Source organism: Ambystoma mexicanum, chromosome 1p (genome assembly GCF_040938575.1).
Source record: "Ambystoma mexicanum isolate Mex_15411 chromosome 1p, UKY_AmexF1_1, whole genome shotgun sequence".
NCBI lineage: Eukaryota > Metazoa > Chordata > Amphibia > Caudata > Ambystomatidae > Ambystoma > Ambystoma mexicanum.
The window spans coordinates 876,339,526-876,363,160 of record NC_090921.1 but is presented as its reverse complement, the minus strand read 5'-3'; the positions used below and the strand labels follow the sequence as shown (position 1 = coordinate 876,363,160).

General features: G+C 44.4%; 1 protein-coding gene across 3 annotated transcripts in view; it reads right to left on the bottom strand.

The window, feature by feature from the left end:
• Positions 1-23,635, bottom strand: part of ADAMTS18 (ADAM metallopeptidase with thrombospondin type 1 motif 18) — a 524,586-nt gene that overhangs the window by 23,385 nt on the left and 477,566 nt on the right. For all 3 annotated transcript variants that reach the window (XM_069652914.1, XM_069652924.1, XM_069652934.1), the window contains one exon: positions 708-920. In XM_069652914.1, coding sequence (XP_069509015.1) covers positions 708-920 — 213 coding nt within the window. The remainder of the gene's footprint in view (positions 1-707; positions 921-23,635) is intronic.

The window sequence follows — 23,635 nt, the reverse complement described above, 5'->3', positions numbered from 1 at the left end:
ACTCTGTAATTTCACACAGATCCGAATTTAATAGGCACATTGATCTAGGTAGTTTTTGCTTGCAACTCCCTGCACCCATGTCTTTCGATTCTCAGAATGGGATTGTATGCAAGGGTGGGTATCTGGCATAGGTAGGTGGAGCATTGGGATCGCAACCCAAACCGCTGGGATGCATTGTGACATTTTCCATTTGCAATCGTGGGCCCTGAAGGGGCCATCACTACAATGCCCTTACAATATTTCAGAGAGGTAATGTAAAAAAAAAAATAAACAAAATAAACACTCATGCTTTAGCTGAGTGTATCTTTCAGCGATGTGAATTGTAAAATGCTGGCATGGGGCTTTGCATGTGGCCTGGGACGGAGGTCACCAGGCATAGAAGAAGCCGGTGCAGGGACTGCTGCAACAAGGCATGCATCCCTTCCTTCATGTCACACCCAGTCCCACAGGATGCCTCCTTCTTTCTGTGGGCGGGAAGAATCTACCCATGCAGACCTATTTGCACGGCAAAATGATCTACTGTGCATCGTGTCACCTGCAAAATATTGGATTTTCCCTAACTTGTATCAACAACTGACCCCTGCAAATAGGGAAAGCTGTTAGTGAATGGGGCCCTACTGTGCGTCACTTACAGTAGCATGGAATTTGCTTGAGGGACAATGACCCTCCACAACAACAGTTTAATTATTGGAAAATTGCTATGTCACCTGTTGCCATGGTGAGGAATACCACCTCGACATACTGCTGTATGCTGTTTGAGATGGACAGACTGCAACGTTACATGATTGCTCAAGTTCGATGTTAGGTTTCGGCACATTTCTGCATCTTCGATGAGGATAAGCTGTGAGTTTTCCGTGTATGCCTTTTTCGCTGCACTTCAGTTCACGTGTTTGAACACCTTGACCACAAGTTGTTGAGCACTAGAAATAGAAAATATAACACCATTATAACATGAGAAAAAAATCTGGTTTAAGGCATAAGAGGCATGTTACATATGTATGATGTTTGCAATCTGCAGATAAGTTCAATTTCAAGAGAAATGTAGGGAGGTAAAATGCGGTGCCCATGGTGGGTGTTACGATGAAGATAAAGTAAATCCACAAGGCTGACATTTTTCACAGCCATTGGTCGAAGAGTACGAAAAGAAGTAGTGGAACTATGTTCCCTGCTGGCTTGCACCCACTGCCCATAAACCCCATCACCACGCCCCCACCCAAACACAATAGGAACTCCGAAACACATGCACCTGCTTTTTTAGGGAACGTTCAGTGTAGTGGACTGAAAGTGCAAGTTTCAACTTCTTTCAACACTGTTATTTTAAAATGAAACCATTCCGGAAGGGTTTCTTTTCAAAATAAAAGTATAGGAACAGTAAAACTTGATATAAAAAAGTAGAGGAGCACCGCTCCAAACCGCTCCTGCTCAGACCACTGTTCAGAGCAGGTATATACTTATTAAAAAGCCGGACTTAGTAATATTAAGCTTGTCATGCATCTGAAAGCAAGATGGTATTGTTGTGTATGATTCATCGGGCATTTATGGAAAAAAATGGGTATTGATATATGCATTGATCCTGTCAATCTGCACTGCAGAAACTGACTAACAAACATAACTGGAAGATCACAGCCGCAATGCACTTGGGTTTTGATCTCCCTAATGACACATTTCCAGGTTTAGCACCTGTTTGCTGATGTCATTCTGTGTCTCAGCCAATCAAGTGTCTAGAAAGGTGATCTGTACCACATGATGTCGCCTGCCTTTACAGATCCTCCATCTGCTGGACGCGGATGATGCTGCAGGCCCCTCCTATGCTTCCTCCTCCCTCACCATCTACATTTCTGTGGGCTTTCTCTTACATACCCTCTGAAACCACTTCTGCTGCTACAGACCCAGGTCCCTCACCACACATCACCCTACATATCTCTTCCCATGCTGCTGCTGCATGCACTCCCAATATACCCGTCCCTACTGGCCACCATGAAAAGAGAAAAGGGACTCAGAGTAGTTCCCATTCTTTTTTCCATCATAGTCTTTTTAATGTTTAGTTTTTTAAACTTAGGCAACAGACATCATGCTGTTTTACAAGTTAAATAAAAGTAGCTTTTAGCGGTTTATAGTGATAATACCGAAAACAAAAATCTCGAAAACAAAAATATCGAAAACAAAAGACCGAAAAAAAAAAATATCGAATTTTTTTTATGACGTTTTTTTCTCGAAATGGGGGGGTTCCCCCCCCAACCCCCCTTTTTATTATTTTTTTTTATTTTAACCCTTTTTTTTACTTACCTGACCCCAAAAACACATAAATAAATAAATAAATAATTCGATATTTTTTTTTTCGAGATTTTGTATTCGAGATTTTTGCAGTTCGAGATTTTGTTTTTGGTATTTTGACCGACCACCGCTTTTAGCACCACAGACAACATGCCACCCTGGTAATAGATAACCCCCCCACCATGGTGCAGAAATACCTCTTGGTAATGGCACCAGAGCCCTCATTAAGGTCCTCAGTTCCCATGGTCCTGCAACGGTTCCATGTGTTAATATACCCGCACAAATATCGCCATACAAACACATCGCCATATTTTTGCCACAATATTAAGGCATGGAACCTGCGAGGGACCCCCCACAACCCCTGCATTATTTTTAAAGGAGTGGGGGACACCCCTGCAACCCCTGCCCCAAAACCCCCAAAATTTTCCCCCCAAAAAATATCGCCTATGGCTGTTTCAGACGACCATATATACAGCAATATTTGTGGTGGGGATAATATGTAGTGATACCCCTGCACCTTGGGCTCTGAGCCATTATTAAGTGGCAATGCCCCCTACTTTGTGAAGGGTTATTGCTTAACCTTAATTAACACCCATTAATATATGGTTTCAAGAAACTACACCTATGGCACGAAGTCGCGCAACCTACGGATGTGCAGAAGACATAGAGCCATATGCCAGTGGTATCAATGGCAGTGTCATATTAATATAGCCAAACATTTAAACATGTGAGTCTTGTTGCAGAAAACATATTATCAGTGGTAAACTACCACTATGTTGTGATAGATGTTTCAATATGCCATACGTCAGGTAGCATTACAATTACATATTACTCCTGGCAGAAAACAACAAAAAGCCTGCTTGACACATACTTTGGGGATATTCCAGCAGCTACACAAACGTTGTGTGGGATAAATACCTCTGTGGGTAATTGTGTCTAGTGGCAAAAAAGCAGCCAGCCATTGCACATTTATGTTTCAGGGCCAGTGTGAGACCCCTAAAGCACAAAACGGTCTGCCGTTATCACATGTGTGATTACTGCTCAAATATAAAACAGTAATCACATGGCAGAAGCTGGTTATAATCACTACCTTTTTTAATGGCAGCACTTGGGAGGTACATACAGACATGGTTTGTCTGTATTTGGTTGTCTAATGTAAATGTTGCAAAGGTGAGTCAATTCTGCCAGTTTCTAGAAGGGTGTCTATTTAAAAAATACTCAGTAATCAATCTCACTGTGGATTTTTGGTGGTGGTTAGGTATCCCAAATTCGCTCATGAATTATTTATCTAGAACAATTTGTTGGCCATTTTCAGAAAGAATGCTGAAGGTACGCATACATATGTAATGTTGTGCTCACACTTGGAGTTTGTACTAATCACCATATGTGTTAAAAGAATGTACCCTTTGTTAAAAGAAGAGGCCTTCTCTTTATACAGCGGCATTTAAGACCTGCTGACCTGGCAAGAACTTGTTTTTAACAGAAGAATTGTGTTTGGTCACTGTATGTCGAAGCATGCTGAGCCTGCTAAAACTATCTGCAGATTACGGGTGGGGAAGGAATGAGTAAGCACAGCCTCGTGCACAGAGATAAGGACACAGAGGGGCACGAGAGAGAGCGAATAACAGATAACAGGAAACCACAATAGCAGATGTTGAACTGTTGACCGTTGATGCAAAGTCATGACTGGGAGGAACCGCCTTGTGGTGGACATAATCTATGTGCAGCAATGTATGACAATGTAAAACAGATGAGTATAAAAGGACCACGATGTGCAGGGGAAAGGGCGGCACTTTGACGACTTGCTTTGCGAGACGGTTGAACTTGTGGCCCATTCGCGAATGCTTGTGTGTTAATAAAGCAATGTTTACTCAACTCTTTTCTGTTTGAGTTTTTATAGGGTCCCTTTTGTACTGATTATGGTGACGGCGAGAAATCGCACCCACAATTTTGGTGTCAGAAGTGGGACGCGAAGGAGCGACAGTCCGTCACTGGGTGAGGAACGCCGCGGCGGAACCGGAGAAGGAATTGATCACGGGGCCCCAACAACTGAATCCGCACCTTTGATTGCAACCAACGCGTCATCCTTGTTTTTCCGGCTCCGTTGGCGGTGGAACAGCAGGCTGTCGCCCTTCGGGTCCGGAACACTCTGGCGGGACCCTTAAGATAAGTGGTATGGACGGATGCATGATGGAATAAGGAAATAATGATTCAGGGTTTGTGAAGAGGACGGTGGTAAGTCCGTCTATGAAGAAGTAATATTGAAATGATGATATGATATGTTAGATACGCCAGGAGGATGTATTATTATTGTTAGCCAATAGGTGCATATTTGGGAAAGGTGAGTGTTTTAGGCAATTGTGGTATACCAACAAAATGGGTCAAGCGGCTTCCAGCAAGAGTGGTATAGGCAAGAGACACTATGCCCCTCTTGAAGGAACCCCTGCATTTGATATGTTGATTAAACATGGATTGAATTCAACATTGTTCTTAAAAGAATGGTCCGAATACACAAAAGATTTGATTGAGCATAAATGGCCAGACACCGGGTCCTTTGATGTGGACCGCATATCCAAAGTAGAAATAGAATTAGTAAAAGACGGGTCAGACCCGCACAGTTTGAGGCTATACGACTATGGAGGGTAGAAGCAATGCGCAGGCGCAATGCTCAGAATAAACAAAAAGCAAAGGAGCAGAAGAGAACGGTAAATCAAAAATTACATGATCTAGAGATAAAAGAGAAGGGTGAGAGGCTAGATCAGTTGGATAGACATATGATGATTAAGAACAGTGGGGGTATGTATCCTGCCGTGCCGGTGCCTCGATATGAAGATGTGATAGGGCTAGAAGCAGAACAAACAACGACTGAATTATTGTTTCCAGGAGCTACAGCTCCACCGGCAGACAGTGAGGGTGAAAGGGTGGAATTCCCAATGAAGTATGGAGACCCAGATAGGTTGATAGACCATAGGAGAACGACTACTGTAGAAAAGGATAGAGATGGAGACTTGCAAATCCTTATGACCGGGCTGTATGGCACACCCCTCAATGACAGCCTACGGGACCAATTGGGGCGTTTGAAACCTTTGGAATTTAGGACAGTGGCCACTAAACTATATACCTTTCATGAGGGTAACTGTAAATTGAGAGGACAGAGTACTGCGGATCTGCCCTCAGCATATCAGGACGCTGTCGCGTTACTACCAGTGACTGCGTCCAGTGTTCAGTTATGGGGATGTATGTCCGACATAATAGCGGAAGTCATAAGGGGCGGTGTTGAATGGGAGAAGGAAAAGAGGGCATGGGAAAGAGAGGTGAGGGAAAGAGAGGCTAAACTCAAAGATGCAGACCAGGCGGGCCAAAACGTAGCTAATCGTATGATAGCATCCATACACTCGCAGTCCATGTCCACCCTGGTGAGTCTGATGGAGGGCCTTGGCTGGCCTATACAAGTAAACGTAATTAAATATCTTCTTATTAGGGTGGATGATATAGAAGAGGAAAAGGAGCCTAGGTACGTGTCCCAGTGGAATAGGATTAGGACGGAATTGGATAAGAAACTGCTATCTAATATAAGAGTGGATGATTCAGGGGCGGAAGAATGGAGGATGGCTAAGGTGGAGAAACTATTAAAAGATTATAGAAAAATAAAAGAGAAAGCTCTTAGTCATCAATCCTCTGTTTCGCCACCAGCGCAGGCCCCTGTGCGTGAACAAACAAATACGGAAAAGTTACTATTAATGCCAATGAGAGAGTGCCAACCCACCATAGAGGCAGCCACTGGTAACATGATGCGCACCTATGTGTATGTCCCTTTATCCCGAATTGAATTAATGCATATCACCAAGTCCATCCCCGACCCCCGTATAGACCCGGCAGGATTCTACAAAGAAGTAGGAAAGTTATTCAGACCAGGGTTATTTACCGTAGAGGATGTAGATAACATATTGTTAGCCATTGTCCCAGAAGAAATATGGACCCCCTTTCGTGCCAAAGACAATGAAACAATAAAATGGAAAGATGTAATGGATGCGAGCAAAAATAGAAAACTGCATGAGGAATATCCTGAACCCCTAAGGGGGCATGGCATGGCAGTCCTGAGGGCTCTAGAAAAGGTGTTACCCCCATTTGATGTGAATGTGGAGAAACTGTCCGCTGTGATACAGGGTGCAAGTGAGGAAGTAGCACAGTACTTTCTGCGTTATGAAGCAGCATTCAAAGCGCACAGTGGGCTAGAGATAGGGTCTGAAACGGGCCAACGGTACTTTGCCACAAACTTTGTAGAGGGGCTCCACGGGCCAATTCAGGAGAACATTAGTAGGGCAGAAAGTACATGGATGACTAGGAACCCCCGGGATCTCCTCGAAATGGCTAGGTATTACGAAAGAGGGGAAAGAGTGAAGGGACAACAAAAGGCACGACAAGAGAAGGATTTGAAAACCAAAGTGTTGATGCAACAGTTGCATCAAGGGCCCCAAAGCAGGTATAACTACAATTATAACGGCCCGTCACAGGGCTATAGTAGCAACATGATAGGGGGCCAAGGGACAGGAAGAGGTACAGTGCAAGGAGGTGCGCTATATGGGAGGAGGGATGGGCTACCCCAAGATGTATGTGCCTTCTGCAAGAGACCCGGACACTGGAAATCCCAGTGTCCCCAGAGTGGTGGGAGAGGAAGGGGCGTACGGCCCCCTTCACAGACAACATTTGCCCCAGGAAATAGGACTGGTGGGTACGGCAACCAAGACAATAGAATGTTTAAACCCCCTCAACCCAATGCCTTTGACGGACAAGCAAGAGGGGATGTTCCCTGGCCGGCCCCGCCTCCCCCCAATCTACTGTATCAGCCACGACAAACGACACAAGTGCAAGGTGTATGCCAGGGTGAAGAATGTGGAGAAGGGGTATACTATAACGATGATTTTCAGGATAACACAAGCGATATGTCCTGAGGATGCCGGAATGAGATAGCGGGAGTGGTGCAGGTTCCTATAGACCAAAGGGGGCCTTATGCCTCTATTAGGATCGGCCCCCACCGAAACTTGAGATGTCTGGTAGACACGGGAGCTGGAAACAGTTCCGTGAATATCAGAGCCGTCCCCGCTGTCCCATTATCGGATAAAAGCAAGGTATCAGTTGGATTTGGGGGAAATCCAATAAGGACTCCTGTAAGTGAAATAGTAGAAGCGGAACTTCATGGGGTAAAATGGGAGAATGGGTGGCTGTTGACCAATCACTGCCCAGAAAACTTGTTAGGTATTGATGCATTAAAAACGCTAGGGGCCACAATATATTGCTCCCCCCAGGGAGTGAGAATGACCATAAGCAAACCTATGAGTATGATAGGAGTAATGCAAACCCTGCCCCCGGAACTCCAAGACATCCCGAATGAACTATGGGCCACTCATGGGAATGATGTAGGAGTGTTGGATGTTTCCCCAGTAGTAATCAAACTAAAGCCCGGTGCCAGGTTGCCCAGGATAAAACAATATCGCATATCACACGAGGGAGAGCAGGCACTATATCAAATAGTACAGGACATGATACGATTAGGGGTGGTAGAGCCAACAAATGATAGCCCTTGTAACTCTCCGATCCTTCCAGTACACAAGAAAGGTGATGAAGTGGTACCCTATCGTTTCATTATTGATTTGAGGGAGATAAACAAAATAGTAGAACCCAGATATCCAGTTGTCCCTAATATTTCAAGTGTACTCACTTTAATTCCCAAAACAGCGAAATGGTTTACGGTAATTGATTTGAAAAATGCCTTCTTCAGCATTCCTATTGCCGAAGAAAGCAGGTACCTGTTTAGTTTCACTCTTCGAGATAGACAGTATCGATTTACTAGAGCCCCGCAGGGATATACAGAAAGTCCCGCCATATTCAGCCAAGCACTAAAAACACAGATGGATAACCTAGCCCTACCCGCTAACACTGCTCTGATACAATATGTTGATGATTTGCTATTATGTGCAGCCACCGAAGAGGAATGCCATTATGTGACCAGATTGGTGCTAATGCACTTAGCAGAGAATAAGCACAAGGTAGCCCTAGCCAAAATGCAGTATGTAAAACAAAAGGTCCATTATTTAGGCTTTGAGCTGTCCGAAGAGGGGCGAACCCTGTCTACTGATCGCATTGCTTTGATACAGTCCATAAAAGGTCCAGACACGGCAAAGGGTCTCCGAAGGATAATTGGTGTTTTATCCTACTGTAGGCACTGGATTCCTGAATTCTCTGTATTGATCCAGCCCATGCTAAAAGCCTTAAAAGAAGTACAAGAAAACGGCCCATTAGAATGGACACCTGAGATGGAAAAAGCCCTGACAGCTATGAAAGATGTTCTATGCCACGCACCGGCCTTAGGCACACCTGATTATACTAAGAGATTTTGCCTTTTTGTTGATGAACAGGAAGGTTGCGCTGTGTCAGTCTTGACACAGGAACAAGGGGGTAAACAGAGACCATGTGCATATTTTTCTAGCACTCTGGACTCAGTAGCTCGAGGCCTACCCCCATGCATGAGAGCAGTAGCTGCAGCAGCGACAGCCCTAAAACAAAGTGCAGGTATCATCCTAGGGAGTGAAGTAACAGTAAAGGTTCCACATACGGTAGATGTTCTTCTGAATAGAGTGCATACACAGCATTTGACTACAGCTAGACTCACACAGTATGAGATGATCCTGTTTGCCAGTAATGTAAAAATTGAACGGTGTAACACTTTGAATCCAGCGACACTGCTTCCTTTGCCCACCTCACCTGATGACATTAGGCATGATTGTGTGATCCAAATGGAAGAACACACTAAGGGTAGAGCAGACCTGCAAGACACCCCGCTGGTTGATAATGAGGGTATATTATTCTGTGATGGTTCCTGTTTCAAACTGCCAAATGGGGAGACAACAGCAGGGTATGCAGTAACTACAGGGGAACGGTTGATTGAGAGTGGGAAAGTGTGTGAAAAATCGGCCCAGGCAGCAGAATTAATTGCGCTAACGAGAGCATTAGGGTTAAGCAGCGGTATGAAAGTGACAATTTATACTGATTCAGCCTACGCTCATGGGGTGGTTTCCAGTTTTGGTAAACTCTGGGGAGAGCGTGGGTTTTTAACCTCCCAAGGTGATACTATTAAACATGCCCGATTGATTGCTGAATTATTGCAAGCCCTTACGCTGCCCAAAATGGTGGCCGTAGTGAAGTGCTCAGCGCATAAAAAAACACTGGATTATGTCACGCAGGGAAATTCTTTGGCTGACCAGATGGCTAAACTAGCTGCCACAAGGGACACTCGGTGGGAAGCCCGACAGCTCATAGTGGGGAGGGATGTGACTATGGAAGGGACGAAGGAGCGCGTAAAGGAAATCCAAGCAGATGCAACCATTGAAGAAAGACTATCTTGGCACAAGGATGATCAATATGAGGAGACGGTAGATGGGCTATGGGCACATACCAAAACGAACACCTGGGTACTACCTGACGCATACTTACCTGTGATAGTGAGCATGGCTCATGGTCCAACCCACGTTAACGCAAGAACTATGGAAGAAGTTTTAAGTACTGTGTGGTACAACAAAAGATTGGGAATGTATTGTCGCCAATGGGCAAAACAATGTGAAATATGTGTTTTATATAATGTGGGGAAAGGTGTACCAGCCCCGGCGGGCCACAGTAAGTTACCCACCTGCCCTTTTGAGGTGGTGTATATGGACTTTATACAGCTGGAGCCTGTAAATAAACATTCCTACTGTTTGGTGATGAGATGTGGGTTCTCAGGATGGGTGGAAGCATATCCCCTGCGGGACAATAGTGCCACCTCCACAGCACAATGCATATTGAAACACTGGATGCCCTTGACTGAAATGGCCGGATGCATTGTCTATTGCATTATTGAGTATGCGTACTATGCCTAAGCGTACACATGGTTTATCTCCTTTCGAAATTGTTATGGGGCGCCCACCAAGTATTGGGACCCCCATATCACCTAAGAGATTGTCTGAGCAAGCATGGCCTGCATTACAACAGTACTGTATTGGGTTAACTAATAGACTGATTTCTATTAATGCACAGGTGAACGCAGTAGCTCCATCTCCTCTGATAGGAGAAGGTCACGACGTGCAGCCCGGTGACTGGGTTGTTATAAAAGCCTTCGATCGCACCAGCGGACTGCAACCCAGATGGAGGGGCCCGTTTCAGGTGCTCCTCGCGACACAAACTGCGGTAAAAGTTGATGGCAAACCGCACTGGTACCACGTGAATCACGTCAAGAAGACGCTTCCATTACTGATTCCTCCGGAAAAGGGAACCAACCAACCCCAGGTTGCAACAGTACTGCCAGACGCCATTAGTAGGTGTGCCCATCATCTCCGATCCCGTGACGTGTATGTGCCAAGCAACGTGTAAGGACACTGTTTTGAACTTTGATCATTAGGGAGATGAACATTTGGACTCTCTTGTTGGTTTTAGCAGAATTGTGCCTTACTGAAGACGACGGGCTTGTAGCCTGAAGGGCCTTCGGCGTTCCCCTCCTGGGACAGGCACTACGAGACGTGGGACAGATCGGATGAAGGTTTTCAGTGAGACCTACCACTATTAGAGTAATAAGGACACTGGTGCTTTAAATAGGGGATATTGCTATATCGCTAGGTTGCAACTGATATACGCTGTATACTGAGCCATATACTGAACTATGTCTACACCCGTGTATGCTGGTTTAGTCCCTGAACGGATAAGTGTATGCTCCTCAAACACAGAAGGTAAGAGGAAAATACCAGTTTGTAACACAAGAGGCAAAATTTTGTTTTCTGTATGCACGATAGTAGTACTAATAGCATTTGCCATAATATTCTGGTATCTGGAACATCCATCTAGATATGAATTAAAGAACCTGTTGCCCGAGTCAAATGAAACAGGGAGAACAGATTGGGTCAAGAGCAGGAATCGAGATGCCTATGACCAACACGACCCGGAAGACTATGCTAAAAATGAATACGTGAAGATAATAAACACAACATATGGGGTAGTGAATAAAACTGATTGCTGGATCTGCACCCACATGCCCCGACATAGCAGTGAAGGCATCCCAGTGTACGCATCGCCAGTTACTGAGGATGCCGGGTGTACATTAATTTACATGAGAATAGTGTCAGCACAGCAATACATGATACCGAATACCGCTTGTTATGTTAGAGGAGAGAACAAAACCCTTCTAAAGGAAAAGATACGCTATAAAATCAAAACTGAGGGAATCGGGCTTGCACCTGCTATGGTACAGATAGTAAGAGAACCTCCTCCCCCTATCACCATCACACAAGAGTTTAGGCCAAAGAATATATGTTTTAAGAGGAGCGCAAGAGGTAATCAAAGAATGATCTCGGGGTGCAGTCAAATGGTGAATCTAAATAACTACACGAAGGGATTGTTACAGATTGAAGGACATGCCTATGTCTGTAACAAGAGGGCTTATTTGTGGTTAGCCAAAGATTTTGTTGGGGTATGTTACATAGCCAGAATAATGCCGGCTGTGATGGTATATGCCCCGTCTACTCTGCATAAAGAAATACACAGCAGAAATAAACGAGCAGTAAACCCAAAAATTCCTACGTATCAACCTACAGGATGGGAAACGTTTATAGATCTGATGGGGGTCCTGGTTCCTCCAGCGGGCATCTTTATGAACAGTCAAGAAATCCAAAAGCTAAACAGGGCCCTTGAGTTCGTAATCGAAGAATCTGCAGACCTAATGGAAAACATCACTTATGAAATGAAAGCAATTCGGCTAGTGGCTCTCCAAAATAGGTATGTCTTAGACATACTCACTGCAGAAAGGGGCGGAGTCTGTTTTTTGGTGGGATCCCAATGCTGTGTTTACATACCAGAAGGGAGTACAGGAATCCTGGATGGAGTAAACAAACTGCATAAAGTGGCGGATAGCATCCACCAGGAGGAAGGGTCAGGAGATAGCTGGTGGATGAAGCTCCTGAAAGAAATTGGATGGCAACTTCTTACGCCTATACTGGTTCTAGCGGCAATAGTTGTAGGAATTTGTCTCTGCATCCAATGCTTCCCGGTATGTGTGTCGTGCTGTGTTTCCATGTGTTCTTCCAGCATAACGCGCCTAAATCCAATGGATAAAAGCCATGTACAACAGGAATTTTTTGACATGGGAGGCCTGGAGAAGATTATGGTACATACAGTATGTGATGATGTTGCTTTCCTGCCATCTGCTTATGCTAGGACTGTTTAGATTGATGCTCAAGTGTGAGCAAAGGGTGGATTGAAGGTACGCATACATATGTAATGTTGTGCTCACACTTGGAGTTTGTACTAATCACCATATGTGTTAAAAGAATGTACCCTTTGTTAAAAGAAGAGGCCTTCTCTTTATACAGCGGCATTTAAGACCTGCTGACCTGGCAAGAACTTGTTTTTAACAGAAGAATTGTGTTTGGTCACTGTATGTCGAAGCATGCTGAGCCTGCTAAAACTATCTGCAGATTACGGGTGGGGAAGGAATGAGTAAGCACAGCCTCGTGCACAGAGATAAGGACACAGAGGGGCACGAGAGAGAGCGAATAACAGATAACAGGAAACCACAATAGCAGATGTTGAACTGTTGACCGTTGATGCAAAGTCATGACTGGGAGGAACCGCCTTGTGGTGGACATAATCTATGTGCAGCAATGTATGACAATGTAAAACAGATGAGTATAAAAGGACCACGATGTGCAGGGGAAAGGGCGGCACTTTGACGACTTGCTTTGCGAGACGGTTGAACTTGTGGCCCATTCGCGAATGCTTGTGTGTTAATAAAGCAATGTTTACTCAACTCTTTTCTGTTTGAGTTTTTATAGGGTCCCTTTTGTACTGATTATGGTGACGGCGAGAAATCGCACCCACAATGCCTTGAAATACTTTTAATTGAGTTTGGTAAATTTTTGTGGTGCTTCTTTTTTCCGAAAATACTCTGCCGTACTACACAAAGAAAAGTTCCCCAACAATATTTGTTCCAATCAGCAGATCTATGATTTAATCAGCCTCATGCTGCCTTTCGACACACACCCGCCCACCCCACGTCCACTCTCTCTCTTGATTGGGCTCACAAAGTTAAAACACAAGGACATCATTTCACCAAAATGCCAGGGGTAGCGGAAGTGACATCACACTACCTTTGACCCCTGATGACATCACAAGAAGTGATGCCATTTGACCTCACCCCGAAGTGATATCGCGGGAAGCAGTGACTCTCCCCCTGATGTTAATGAGTCTAGCAATTATTGTATAGAATTCCAGAAAGACGCATTATTTGGTATTCCTATTCTTTCTTATTTAGGGTCAGTGCTGAAAGTGTTAGATTTGTGGCACGTTCTTATTTTTCTTCTTTTTTTTAAGGTGCCTGAACAAGAAAGCCAGCCACTCCAGACGTAAAGAGCCACATGGTGCTGGCCACATCCCAAGAGCTTGCATTAAAAAAAAAAAAAAGTTTTCTTTTTCTTTTTTTTTAGAGGTCACAAGGGAGACCACCAACGTCACAAGGGAGACCTCAGAGGTCGCAGTTGCGACCTCTGGTGACCCCTAAATGACGTCCCTGCCCAAACAACTGCCATGAGACACCCACCCTGCTCCAACCCACTATCCCTCAGTCCAACCTATCACCACCCACGCAGCCTACCCCCAATTTCTCCCCCACCCTCTCTTCCCAACCCACCCTACCCCCACTCTCTCTACCCCAACCCACCCCCACTACCCCACTATCTACCCACCCCCAACCTAACCCCAAACTCTCTACCCCAGCCCACCCAACCTACACCATGGGCCTTATAACAACCCTGGTGGTAGCTGTGTATTTAAAACAGGCACAGCTGCCGCCGCAGATGCATTTTTTCTGGCACCCAGAGATGGGCAATTACTGGGTCATTACGGCCTTGCCGGACCCAGTATTTGCCCATTCCTAGCCACCAGAAAAAATTCTTCCCCAAAAATTCTTCCCTATTCCCATTTGAGCCCGATATTTGAGCCAGAAAGGGATCAACGGGAATGGGGAAGCCGGAAGCACAGGTATACCATATACCATATTGCTGCCCCCCCATCCTGTTTTTACCGCACTGAATGTGTTTGTCTGTTGTCTAACCCCCCTTTCCTATCTCTTACCATGGCAACCCTCTTCCTACTATCTTCAGACTAACATCTAGTGATACACTGGTGAGGCTGCAATACACTACCTTTTGGACACAACTCATGTGTTCTAAGACGGTTTCACTGGTGATGGGCACAGATTTAATATAACTAAACATAACACATGTAAGAAACAGTTTCACATTCCCAGGATCTCCATCATATGTGCATTGTAGCCGTTTTTACAAAAAAAATTGCTTTGTGCTTCCAGGAGGACAGACTTGGTTCATCAGCAGAGAGAAATGTAAGAAACATTTGCAGGTGTGTATTAATAGTTCAAATGAAATGGAACCACTTATAGAAGATTTAATTTGAGGTAAAATGTCTTACCTAGGATCACACAATTTGGAGAAGTGCAGAAAATTGGAATTTTGTTCTACTTGCCTGAGATGCACAATCCCCTGTTTAGCCAAAAGATCAATCACATTTCCTCCAATCCCATCTTAATCTTGAACCCACCCTACAATGATTACTATATAGGGCCCAATTCATGGAAAAGTGTGCAGATATCCTGCAATGCCCGTGCTCCCAGGACATCACTGCGCAAACCTGCACAAAGAGGTTTTTCTGCGTTCTCTGCGTATTCATGGAATTGTTAGTGCAAATTAACCATTGGAACGCCCCCAACATGCCCCCATGCAAATCAAAAACATCCAGAAACAGCCACCTTTGCGTGCTCCCAGGCGTGACTACATGCACCCTCAAAACAGTGTGTGGGGTCCCCCGCAAGCAGGCCTGCATCTCGGGGACGGTGCGCGATGTCCCCCATAACTGTTACCGCCACCCCGACATGATGCGTGCAATTTATCATAACGAGCACTCCAAAGTTAGATCGCCTTCCCAGCTGCGTGCACGCACCCCTAAATCCTATGCCTGATCTTACCTCTGTGTGGTGATCCCTAAGTGTCTGCATGCCTGCCTTTGGGTGGCGGATTGTACCAGGGCTTTGCGTGTCCATTTCCCTGCCAGGAGGTTGCACAGCCTGATCCCTGAATATGTATTGTTCTGCGCAATAGTGGGCGTGCAGTGGACTGCCTGCGTGATGCTCTGCATGATGACTCGCGAAAGGCACTCGCCTGCTCACAGGGGCATGCCGGACTTCCACAAAATACACGCAAATCCAAGGAAAATCCAGCGCATTCAATTCCAAGGATCGACAAATGGGATTACGCACGCAGTTCCACGCGCATGTTCCCTTTTTTCTGTGCAAATAATTTCATGATTTGGGCCCCAAATTGCAATCAGTACATAGTAGAACGAGTTTTCTGTATTTACTAAAGCAAATCTGTAATGCATTAAACCACAAACTAAAAGAACCTGAAAGTACGATAAGTAAAGAAAATGTTCTGGATTAAAGGATTACGTTTAATTCTCTTGTTTTCTATACAGTGCTTGCAAACATACCTTTTTCTTTTCATAATGCTGTAAATGCCAGCCCTTAATGTTATCCAACTTAATGATTCTCAGTTTATAAAAATGGACATGATACTGGTTCAGACCTGTTGGTTTTAACAACTTCAGTAGGCTATAGAATGTAACGATAGTAACCGAAGGCACTCAGCTGACTGGGTGATCTCTCTCCGGATCTGCACTCTCTGGAAAATAGGCTAATTTCTTAAATGTGCTGAGAGATGAATACTTGACAGAGTTTGCAATAAAGTACTACACATGAGACATGATAGGTAACACACACATTGCAAAGAATGAAATGTCTCAGAAACAGACATACACTTAGGGCCTAATTCACAGAAGCGTTTTATAATGGCAAACCCCCATTGGAAAACGCTAATGTATTCAGACCAACGTGGCTCCCTACAGAGTTATGATTCTGTAGAACACATAATATGTCCAAGAGTGAACAGTTAACTGTTCTCATGCTACACTCGAGGTGCCTTTCCTCCTTGAGTTTCCTTTGATTTGTATTCCCAAAGATATGGTTACTCCTGCCTTGCAAAACTGTGTTACAATTTAGCACGGTTTTCTACAAGGCAGATATTTAAAGTGTCAAAGCCAAAGTGATTGATTTCAGGACAAAGTGTGTTTTTTGAAACAAAACACCTTGGCTTGAAATCAATCACGTTCTGACACCTTCAGTGAAGGGGCCAGGAGGTAAGGTCAGTGTCTGTGTGATCAGGGGTCGCAGAGGCAGGGGCAGGGATATCAGGATAGTAGTTGCTACCACTGCAACCCATAACTGACACCCCTGACCTTCAGCTTCGTTAGCAGAAAGGGTCACGCAGACACACACTCACCCATCTAATGCTAGTAGGTAGAATGGAAGCTCACGTGCTGAATGTGCAGGGATTTAGGGTTGGCTGATTTCTAATGCAGCAGGAGAAACACGCCAGATCGTCATGGTTGTATGCAATTCTTTGTTCTGTCCATGTGTATACTGTACAGGAAATAATACAATTAAACTATCTCAGCACAGAAGTGAAAGTAAATTAACAAGAGAGGTGAAATAGAATGAAACCCTTAGGAGATGCAGAGAGCATGGCAACATATTGGCAGACAAATAACCTGCACATCCAAGATGTACCAGGATAACAATTGATTGCTCACTGGCATGTCTTCGTAACTTTTAATTTCACATGTTGAAGGCGTTCACGGACTCTTAGCCATTGTTGGTTGTGGATATTTATTCAATTTTCCTTAATTACCAAGACCCCTCAAACCTACTCTTTATCCAAAGTTATGAAAGTTCCTACATAAACAACAAAACAGTCAGTCTGATAACCCCTTTGTGTATTTTACAACCCTACCTAGGTCACAAATGGGACCCCTGCATGCAATGTTTAACACTCGTAAAGTGGAGTGTAATCGTGAAAAGTAAACGAAGGCGACATTTTTTAAACTTCACTTTGTGAGAGACAAAAGCTGCTTACAAATTATTCTTTGCATTGATTTCAATGGACTCTGGCAGGTCTTTAGCAGGTGCTACACAAAGACTACTGCATTGGAGTCCTTTGGGCTTTAAGCCTGAATGGACTTCTCATGAAGGGGTCAAATGAAGTGCTCCTATGATAACTCTACTTTGCTGCTCTCCTAAGCTTTAGAACGGCATTAAAATGAGATGGAGCAGAAAATTAAAACATAAAAGCACTTTTACACTTTTATTTTCCGCACCACTCATTCTAATATTAGTTTTTGTGTTTTGTCTGATGGCTTCCTATAAAAATGTTCAGACAATATGGATGGCATAATTCTGGGCACCAATGTTTGTGTACATAATTACACCCTCCCTGTGCTGAAGGTCGGTGCAATGCCCACATTAGGTTCCTCCCTAATTTGCCACTTATATTTGGCCCATCCTCTTTTCTCCCCAAGAGTTCCTTGCCCTGCTGGCATAAAGGGAGCTCCCTTGCTCCACTGGCAAATAGGGGGTTGTTTTCTCAGAGTACCAGCCTCCCTTTCATGTTGTCCTCACTTTCTTTTATCGGGTGCACATAAGCGACCTGCAGATATAACTCTCTTTCCTGCTCATCCATTGCACCCTCAAACTTTGGGCTGCTCCCCCAGTCCTCTCGTGCCCATCAGCAGGTGCTAAAATCCTTAGCACCAGAGTGGTAATTAGGTGCCCTCAGCCCACCTTAATCACCCTTGATTCACTAGGGTCTAGAAAGTGATGGTTGTGTGCACCTAATGGACGGCATTGCACTCTCCTGTGGGGTGCAAGGTTTACGCATGATCTGAAAAATCTGTAGCAATACCTGATCATCGACATGCTACCTCGAAAGTTGCCTACTCATTTACATACATGAAAATGCTTTTCATAAATGGGGCTTGGGACTTCAGCTGGGCTTTGGGCAACATTAAGCTCATCAGAACACCATCAGAGGCACTACTTTCAGCTGCCTGAGGCTGCTTGCACAGCTCAGGGGACATGCACAAACCCTTCAGTGCCGATCTAAGCGCTGATCCGGTGACCTCTGACCCCAAAACCGCTATCTTTGAAACATCTTTCTATCCTCAAAAGGGGCTTTTACTGGGCTGAAACCAACATTGAGCTCAGAACACCACCAGCAGAGGCACTCTTTCAGCTGCCTGAGGTTGGCTGCAGAGGTTAGGGGACCTGCAAGAACCATCCAGTGTCGATCTAAGGGCTGATCAGGTGACCCCTGACATAAAAACCACCATCTTTGAATGGACTTTCAATCCTCTTCAATCCTCAGAAGGGGCTTCAACTGGGCTAGAAGGGGCTTCAACTGGGCTGAGAGCAACACTGGGCTTAGCACCACTTCACCAGAGGCACTCTTTTCAGCTGCCTGAAGCTGCCCGCAGAGGCCATGGGATCTATGGGCTAATATGGTGTATTGTAATATAGCCTCTAATCTCAAACTGCCATCTTTGAATGGTCTTTCCATCATCAGAAGGGGCTTCAACTTGGCTGAGAGCATTTTCAAGCTCAATTCTGCTCCCCATCTTCCGGTTCTATTGCCACCTCCCTCCTCCAACCATTGCATGCTCCTTGCAACCATTATACTTTACTTCTCGTTACTTCTCGTTACTGGGGCGCCAAGCCCTGGGCAAACCATGCAAAGTGTAAACAGATAAGGGCAATCTTCCAGTATTCACTCCCTGCCTATTTGAGTTTTCACCTGAGAGCCTTTATACCACCGCCTCTCATGCTCCAACTGGGAATAACTAAAATCTACCTAGGACATTTCCAGATGCCCCTGACTACTGCTGAACTAACATGAATACTTTCGTAATCCTCCTCATCCTGCTATTCTCTACTTATTCTCTACCTATGCTCTCTCCAATCATGCTTGATTCCCTACCTTTCTTATCCTTATTATAAAATGACAACTCAGCACTCTCATTACATCTAATCCATACCACTTCCTCTTCAAACAAACAAACAACGCCAGCCAATAGAAGACTCTGATCCTATCAACTACCTACCCTGCTAACATCAACTGAACATTACACTGTGGAATGCTGAATCTCTTTGCAAAAAGACTTGCTTAATCACTGACCACTTTCACTCTAGCTCTCCTCCTCTTGATTTCCTTGCTATCACTGAAACGTGGATCTCTCCCTCTGACACTGTTACCCTGGCAGCCCTTCATGACTGCAAACTTTCCATCTCTCACTCTCCTCGTCTGATGGGCAAAGGCGGTGGTATCGAGTAACTATATTCTTCAACCTTAACATCTCACAACCCCCCCAATGCCACATCCCCTCCAACCTCCTTTTTAATTTACTCTCTCAAATATTGCTCTACCTCATTCTTCTCACTTAATTTCTATCTTACACCATCCTGGCTCCACTGGACCATTCATTGATGTACTCAGGCAGCTCCATGATTATCTCTCCCTGTCACATCACCTCATCCCTTCAGGTGACTTTAACTTTCCTTCTCTTAACACTCGCAAAAATCTGATCTTTCACGCCATCTCTTTCGGACCACTCCATTGTATCCACCATCATTATCTTTCTCACTTCTCACCTTTCCTCCCCACCTACCACTCCCATTTCCAAGAGAACATTTAAACTCTCTGCTATTCCTTCCTTTCTGTCTGACCTTTAACTCTCACTCTTCTCCTTCTCTCCAGAGCCTTCCTCCACTGACACTGCTTTCATGATTTCTTCTCTTCTCACTTCCCACTGCTAACTTTCACCCCTAAATCCCAGCATTCTCGACCTTGGGTCTCCCCATTCATACATGGTCAACGCACTGGCATGCATGGACTCTTGCTTTGATGGAGGCATTCCCAGTCGTATGAGAGCCTGCAACTGTACCTCTCTCTGCTTGACTCTCTCAAGTCCTCTATTGATAGTGCTAAAAGGGATTTCTACCTTTCTCTCATTGAACTGCACTCCAACCATTCTCGCAAACTTCAAGGCACCCTAAACTCACTCCTTACTCCTCCTAAACCCACAACTATTAACTCTATACTTTCAGCTAGTGACCTTGCTGAATACTTGCTTCCAAAATCTCCAAAATCAGGGAATTGTGCCTCACCCTCCCCTTACTCCCTCCTTCTTCTTTATTCACTCCACCTACTCTACTATCTTTCACTGCTTCTATCTCATACTTCAGTCATACCGATATTGATGAAGGCTAGCACCTCCTTAGTCACATCAGATCCTCTAGCGCTTCAGCATGTCAAACCTATTGTGCCTCTAGTGGCCTCTCACCTTACTAATCTCTTCAACCTGTACTTTGACTCCACCTGCTTTCCCTCTACTTTTAAAACAGCCATGTCATTCCTCTCCGTAAAAATGAAGGGTGCTGATCCAAACCAGCGGACCAACTTCCAACCTTTGCCACTTCTAACTCACTACTCTATGGTGTTAGAGAAAGAGTTATAGTCAGCCATTTTACTAACTTTCTGCACAACCTCCAGGACCCCATCCAATCAGGTTTGTGCTCCCTGCCACACCATTAAAACTGCTCTCATGAATGTCTCCAACTGTATTGTCTCTGCTAAACATTCCAACCTATCGTCTATCCTAAGTTATCCTCTGCCTTTGATACCAAAGATCACTCTGATCTCCGCAATACTCTTTCTCTGCTTGGGATTCGTGATTAAGCACTTTTGCTGGATAAGGTTCTATCCGGCACCTTGTTGATTCTGTTTCCTGCAACAACAACACCGTGCATCTCATTCCTCTTGATGTAGGTGTTATCAAATATGAAAACAACACCGTCCGTACCAAAATGGCCTCTAAACCTAACCACTATAATCACAACAGCAATAACAACCCACAGGTAAAAAGAGGTAGAAATACCAACAGGCCAACAAGTTTAACTCACACCATAACCCCTCCTCCAGCTAAGTTTATACCAAAACTTAAGGGTGCCTTAATAAATGCTAGGTCATTAGTCACACACGCCATTGAAATTTCTGAAGCTATCTCTACCGGAGACTATGACTTCTTAGCTATTACAGAATCCTGGCTTCATGAGGCATCTTAAGGGTGCCTTAATAAATGCTAGGTCATTAGTCACACACGCCATTGAAATTTCTGAAGCTATCTCTACCGGAGACTATGACTTCTTAGCTATTACAGAATCCTGGCTTCATGAGGCATCAGGCCCAGCACTGTCCTTAGCTGTTCCAAACAACTACAATATCCTCAGAGTGGATAGATGTGAAGCCCGAGGTGGCGGCCTAGCCATTATAGCCAAAACTAAGCTCGGCATAAGACTATCTCTTTCTCCTGTCACTGAATCTTGCGAAACATGTCTATTAAATTACCCACTGCCAATTCCCAAACATTGAACATCCACCTAATAACTAGACCCCCGGTCCTATGAAGACCTTCATAGAAGACCTATCCACTATTCTCTCAGAAAACCTAAAAGATACATCCCGAACATTACTGCTCAGTGACCTCAATATAGGTTTCAATGACATTAACGACCCACAAGCCACGGCAGCATCTAATATCCTTACAGAACTTGGCTTCACCCAAAGAGTGAATGAGCCAACTCACATCAAAGGGAGAACACTAGACTGGGTCGCCGACCATAACTGTAACATCTCTAGCTTAACTATCTCACCCCAAATTTGAACAGACCATCACTTGATATCCTTTACATTAGAGTCTAAACTTCCCAGCCTACAACAACCCTATGCACCACCCATACTTACTAGAAACAAAAAAAATATGAAAGCAGACAGACTTCTCCTGGCTATCTTGCCCACCATTATACTTAGTAGAAACAAAAAAATATGACAGCAGACAGACTTCTCCTGGCTATCTTGCCCACCCTTAACACCCTACATGACAACCTAGACCCTAACCTCCTAGTCGAGGAATATAACAAAATCATGAACAAAACTCTTGATAACATCGCCCCATTAACACTCAGAAATAGCAAACCTCTTAGTCATTTGAACAACTGGTTCACCCCTCACCTAAAAAACCTCAGACTAGATAAAAGAAAATGTGAAAATACTTGGAAACTTCACCCCACGCCAGAAAATAAACTCAAACTAATCAACATTTCATCTCAATATAAAAAAGAGATCCTCTCAGCAAAACAAGAGACTCATAAGAATCGAATTACACAAGCTAACTCTAGCACAAAAGAGCTGTTCTCCATACTTAGAGAACTCGAAAATCCCATAACAGTTCAAGACAATTGTGTCAAAGATAAAACATGGTGCTTGGATATCCAGCTTGCGCTAGCCAATAAAGTACTAAACCTTCAAAAGAAACTAGAGTTAAAAAAGGAGTCACTAGCTACTGCTTCTCTTCCCAATATTACAGAACCTACTAATTTATGTATTTATTTAAATGTATATAGCGTGCTAGCAGCCCATGGGCATTGAGGCGCTGTTACTTGCAAGAGCTTAGTTACAGGCATAGTGGCATTCAGTGGTACATTATGAATTCTACAAGGCATAAAACTGATATTTTGTTGGTACAGTTAGTCATTGCAATACAGTTTATGCAGTAGGAACATATGAATATGATATGAATACCACTGGTGCGTCACAACTTATGTGAATAAGATGGTTTTCATGGTTTTGCAGAAGGCACTGAGGGAGGTCTCACCTCACATTGTGGAAGGTAGGGCGTTCCAGTGGGTGGGTGCGAGATATGGGAAGCTGGATCCGCCCACTGTAGCTTTTTTTACTAATGGGACAGACAGCATGTTTGTATATGGTGATCTGGTTGGCCTACTAGAGGAGACAGGGTGGATCCTTTGAGAGAGGTAGTCAGGGGCAGTAAGGTGAATGCACTTGTGGGTCAGAGTCTTGAAGATGATTCTTTGTTTTATTGGGAGCCAATGGGCTAGTTTTCTGGCCTATGATATGTGTTCTCTTTTGGCAATGCCTTGGGCTGCCCCGAGAACACTAAACCGTCCACCAAATTCCATTTCTCTAAAGTCTCCATAATCGAGGTTGAGAAAATAATACTCACACTCAAACCATCCAATTGCAAAGGTAATCTCTGCACAGCACAATTGATTAAAGATGCTGCTAGGGACCTAGCACCATTTATCACCAAGTTGATCAATGCCTCCTTCACCACTGGCACTATCCCTAGTAAACTAAAGGAATCATGGGTACTCCCACTCCTCAAAAAGGAAACCTTAGACCCGGCTATACCCACAAATTATAGACCGATCAAAACTGTGCCATTCTTGCTGAAGATTCTGGACAAGGTGGCATACATCCAAATACAGAACTTCCTAGAACTCAACCATCTACTGGGCTCTCGGCAA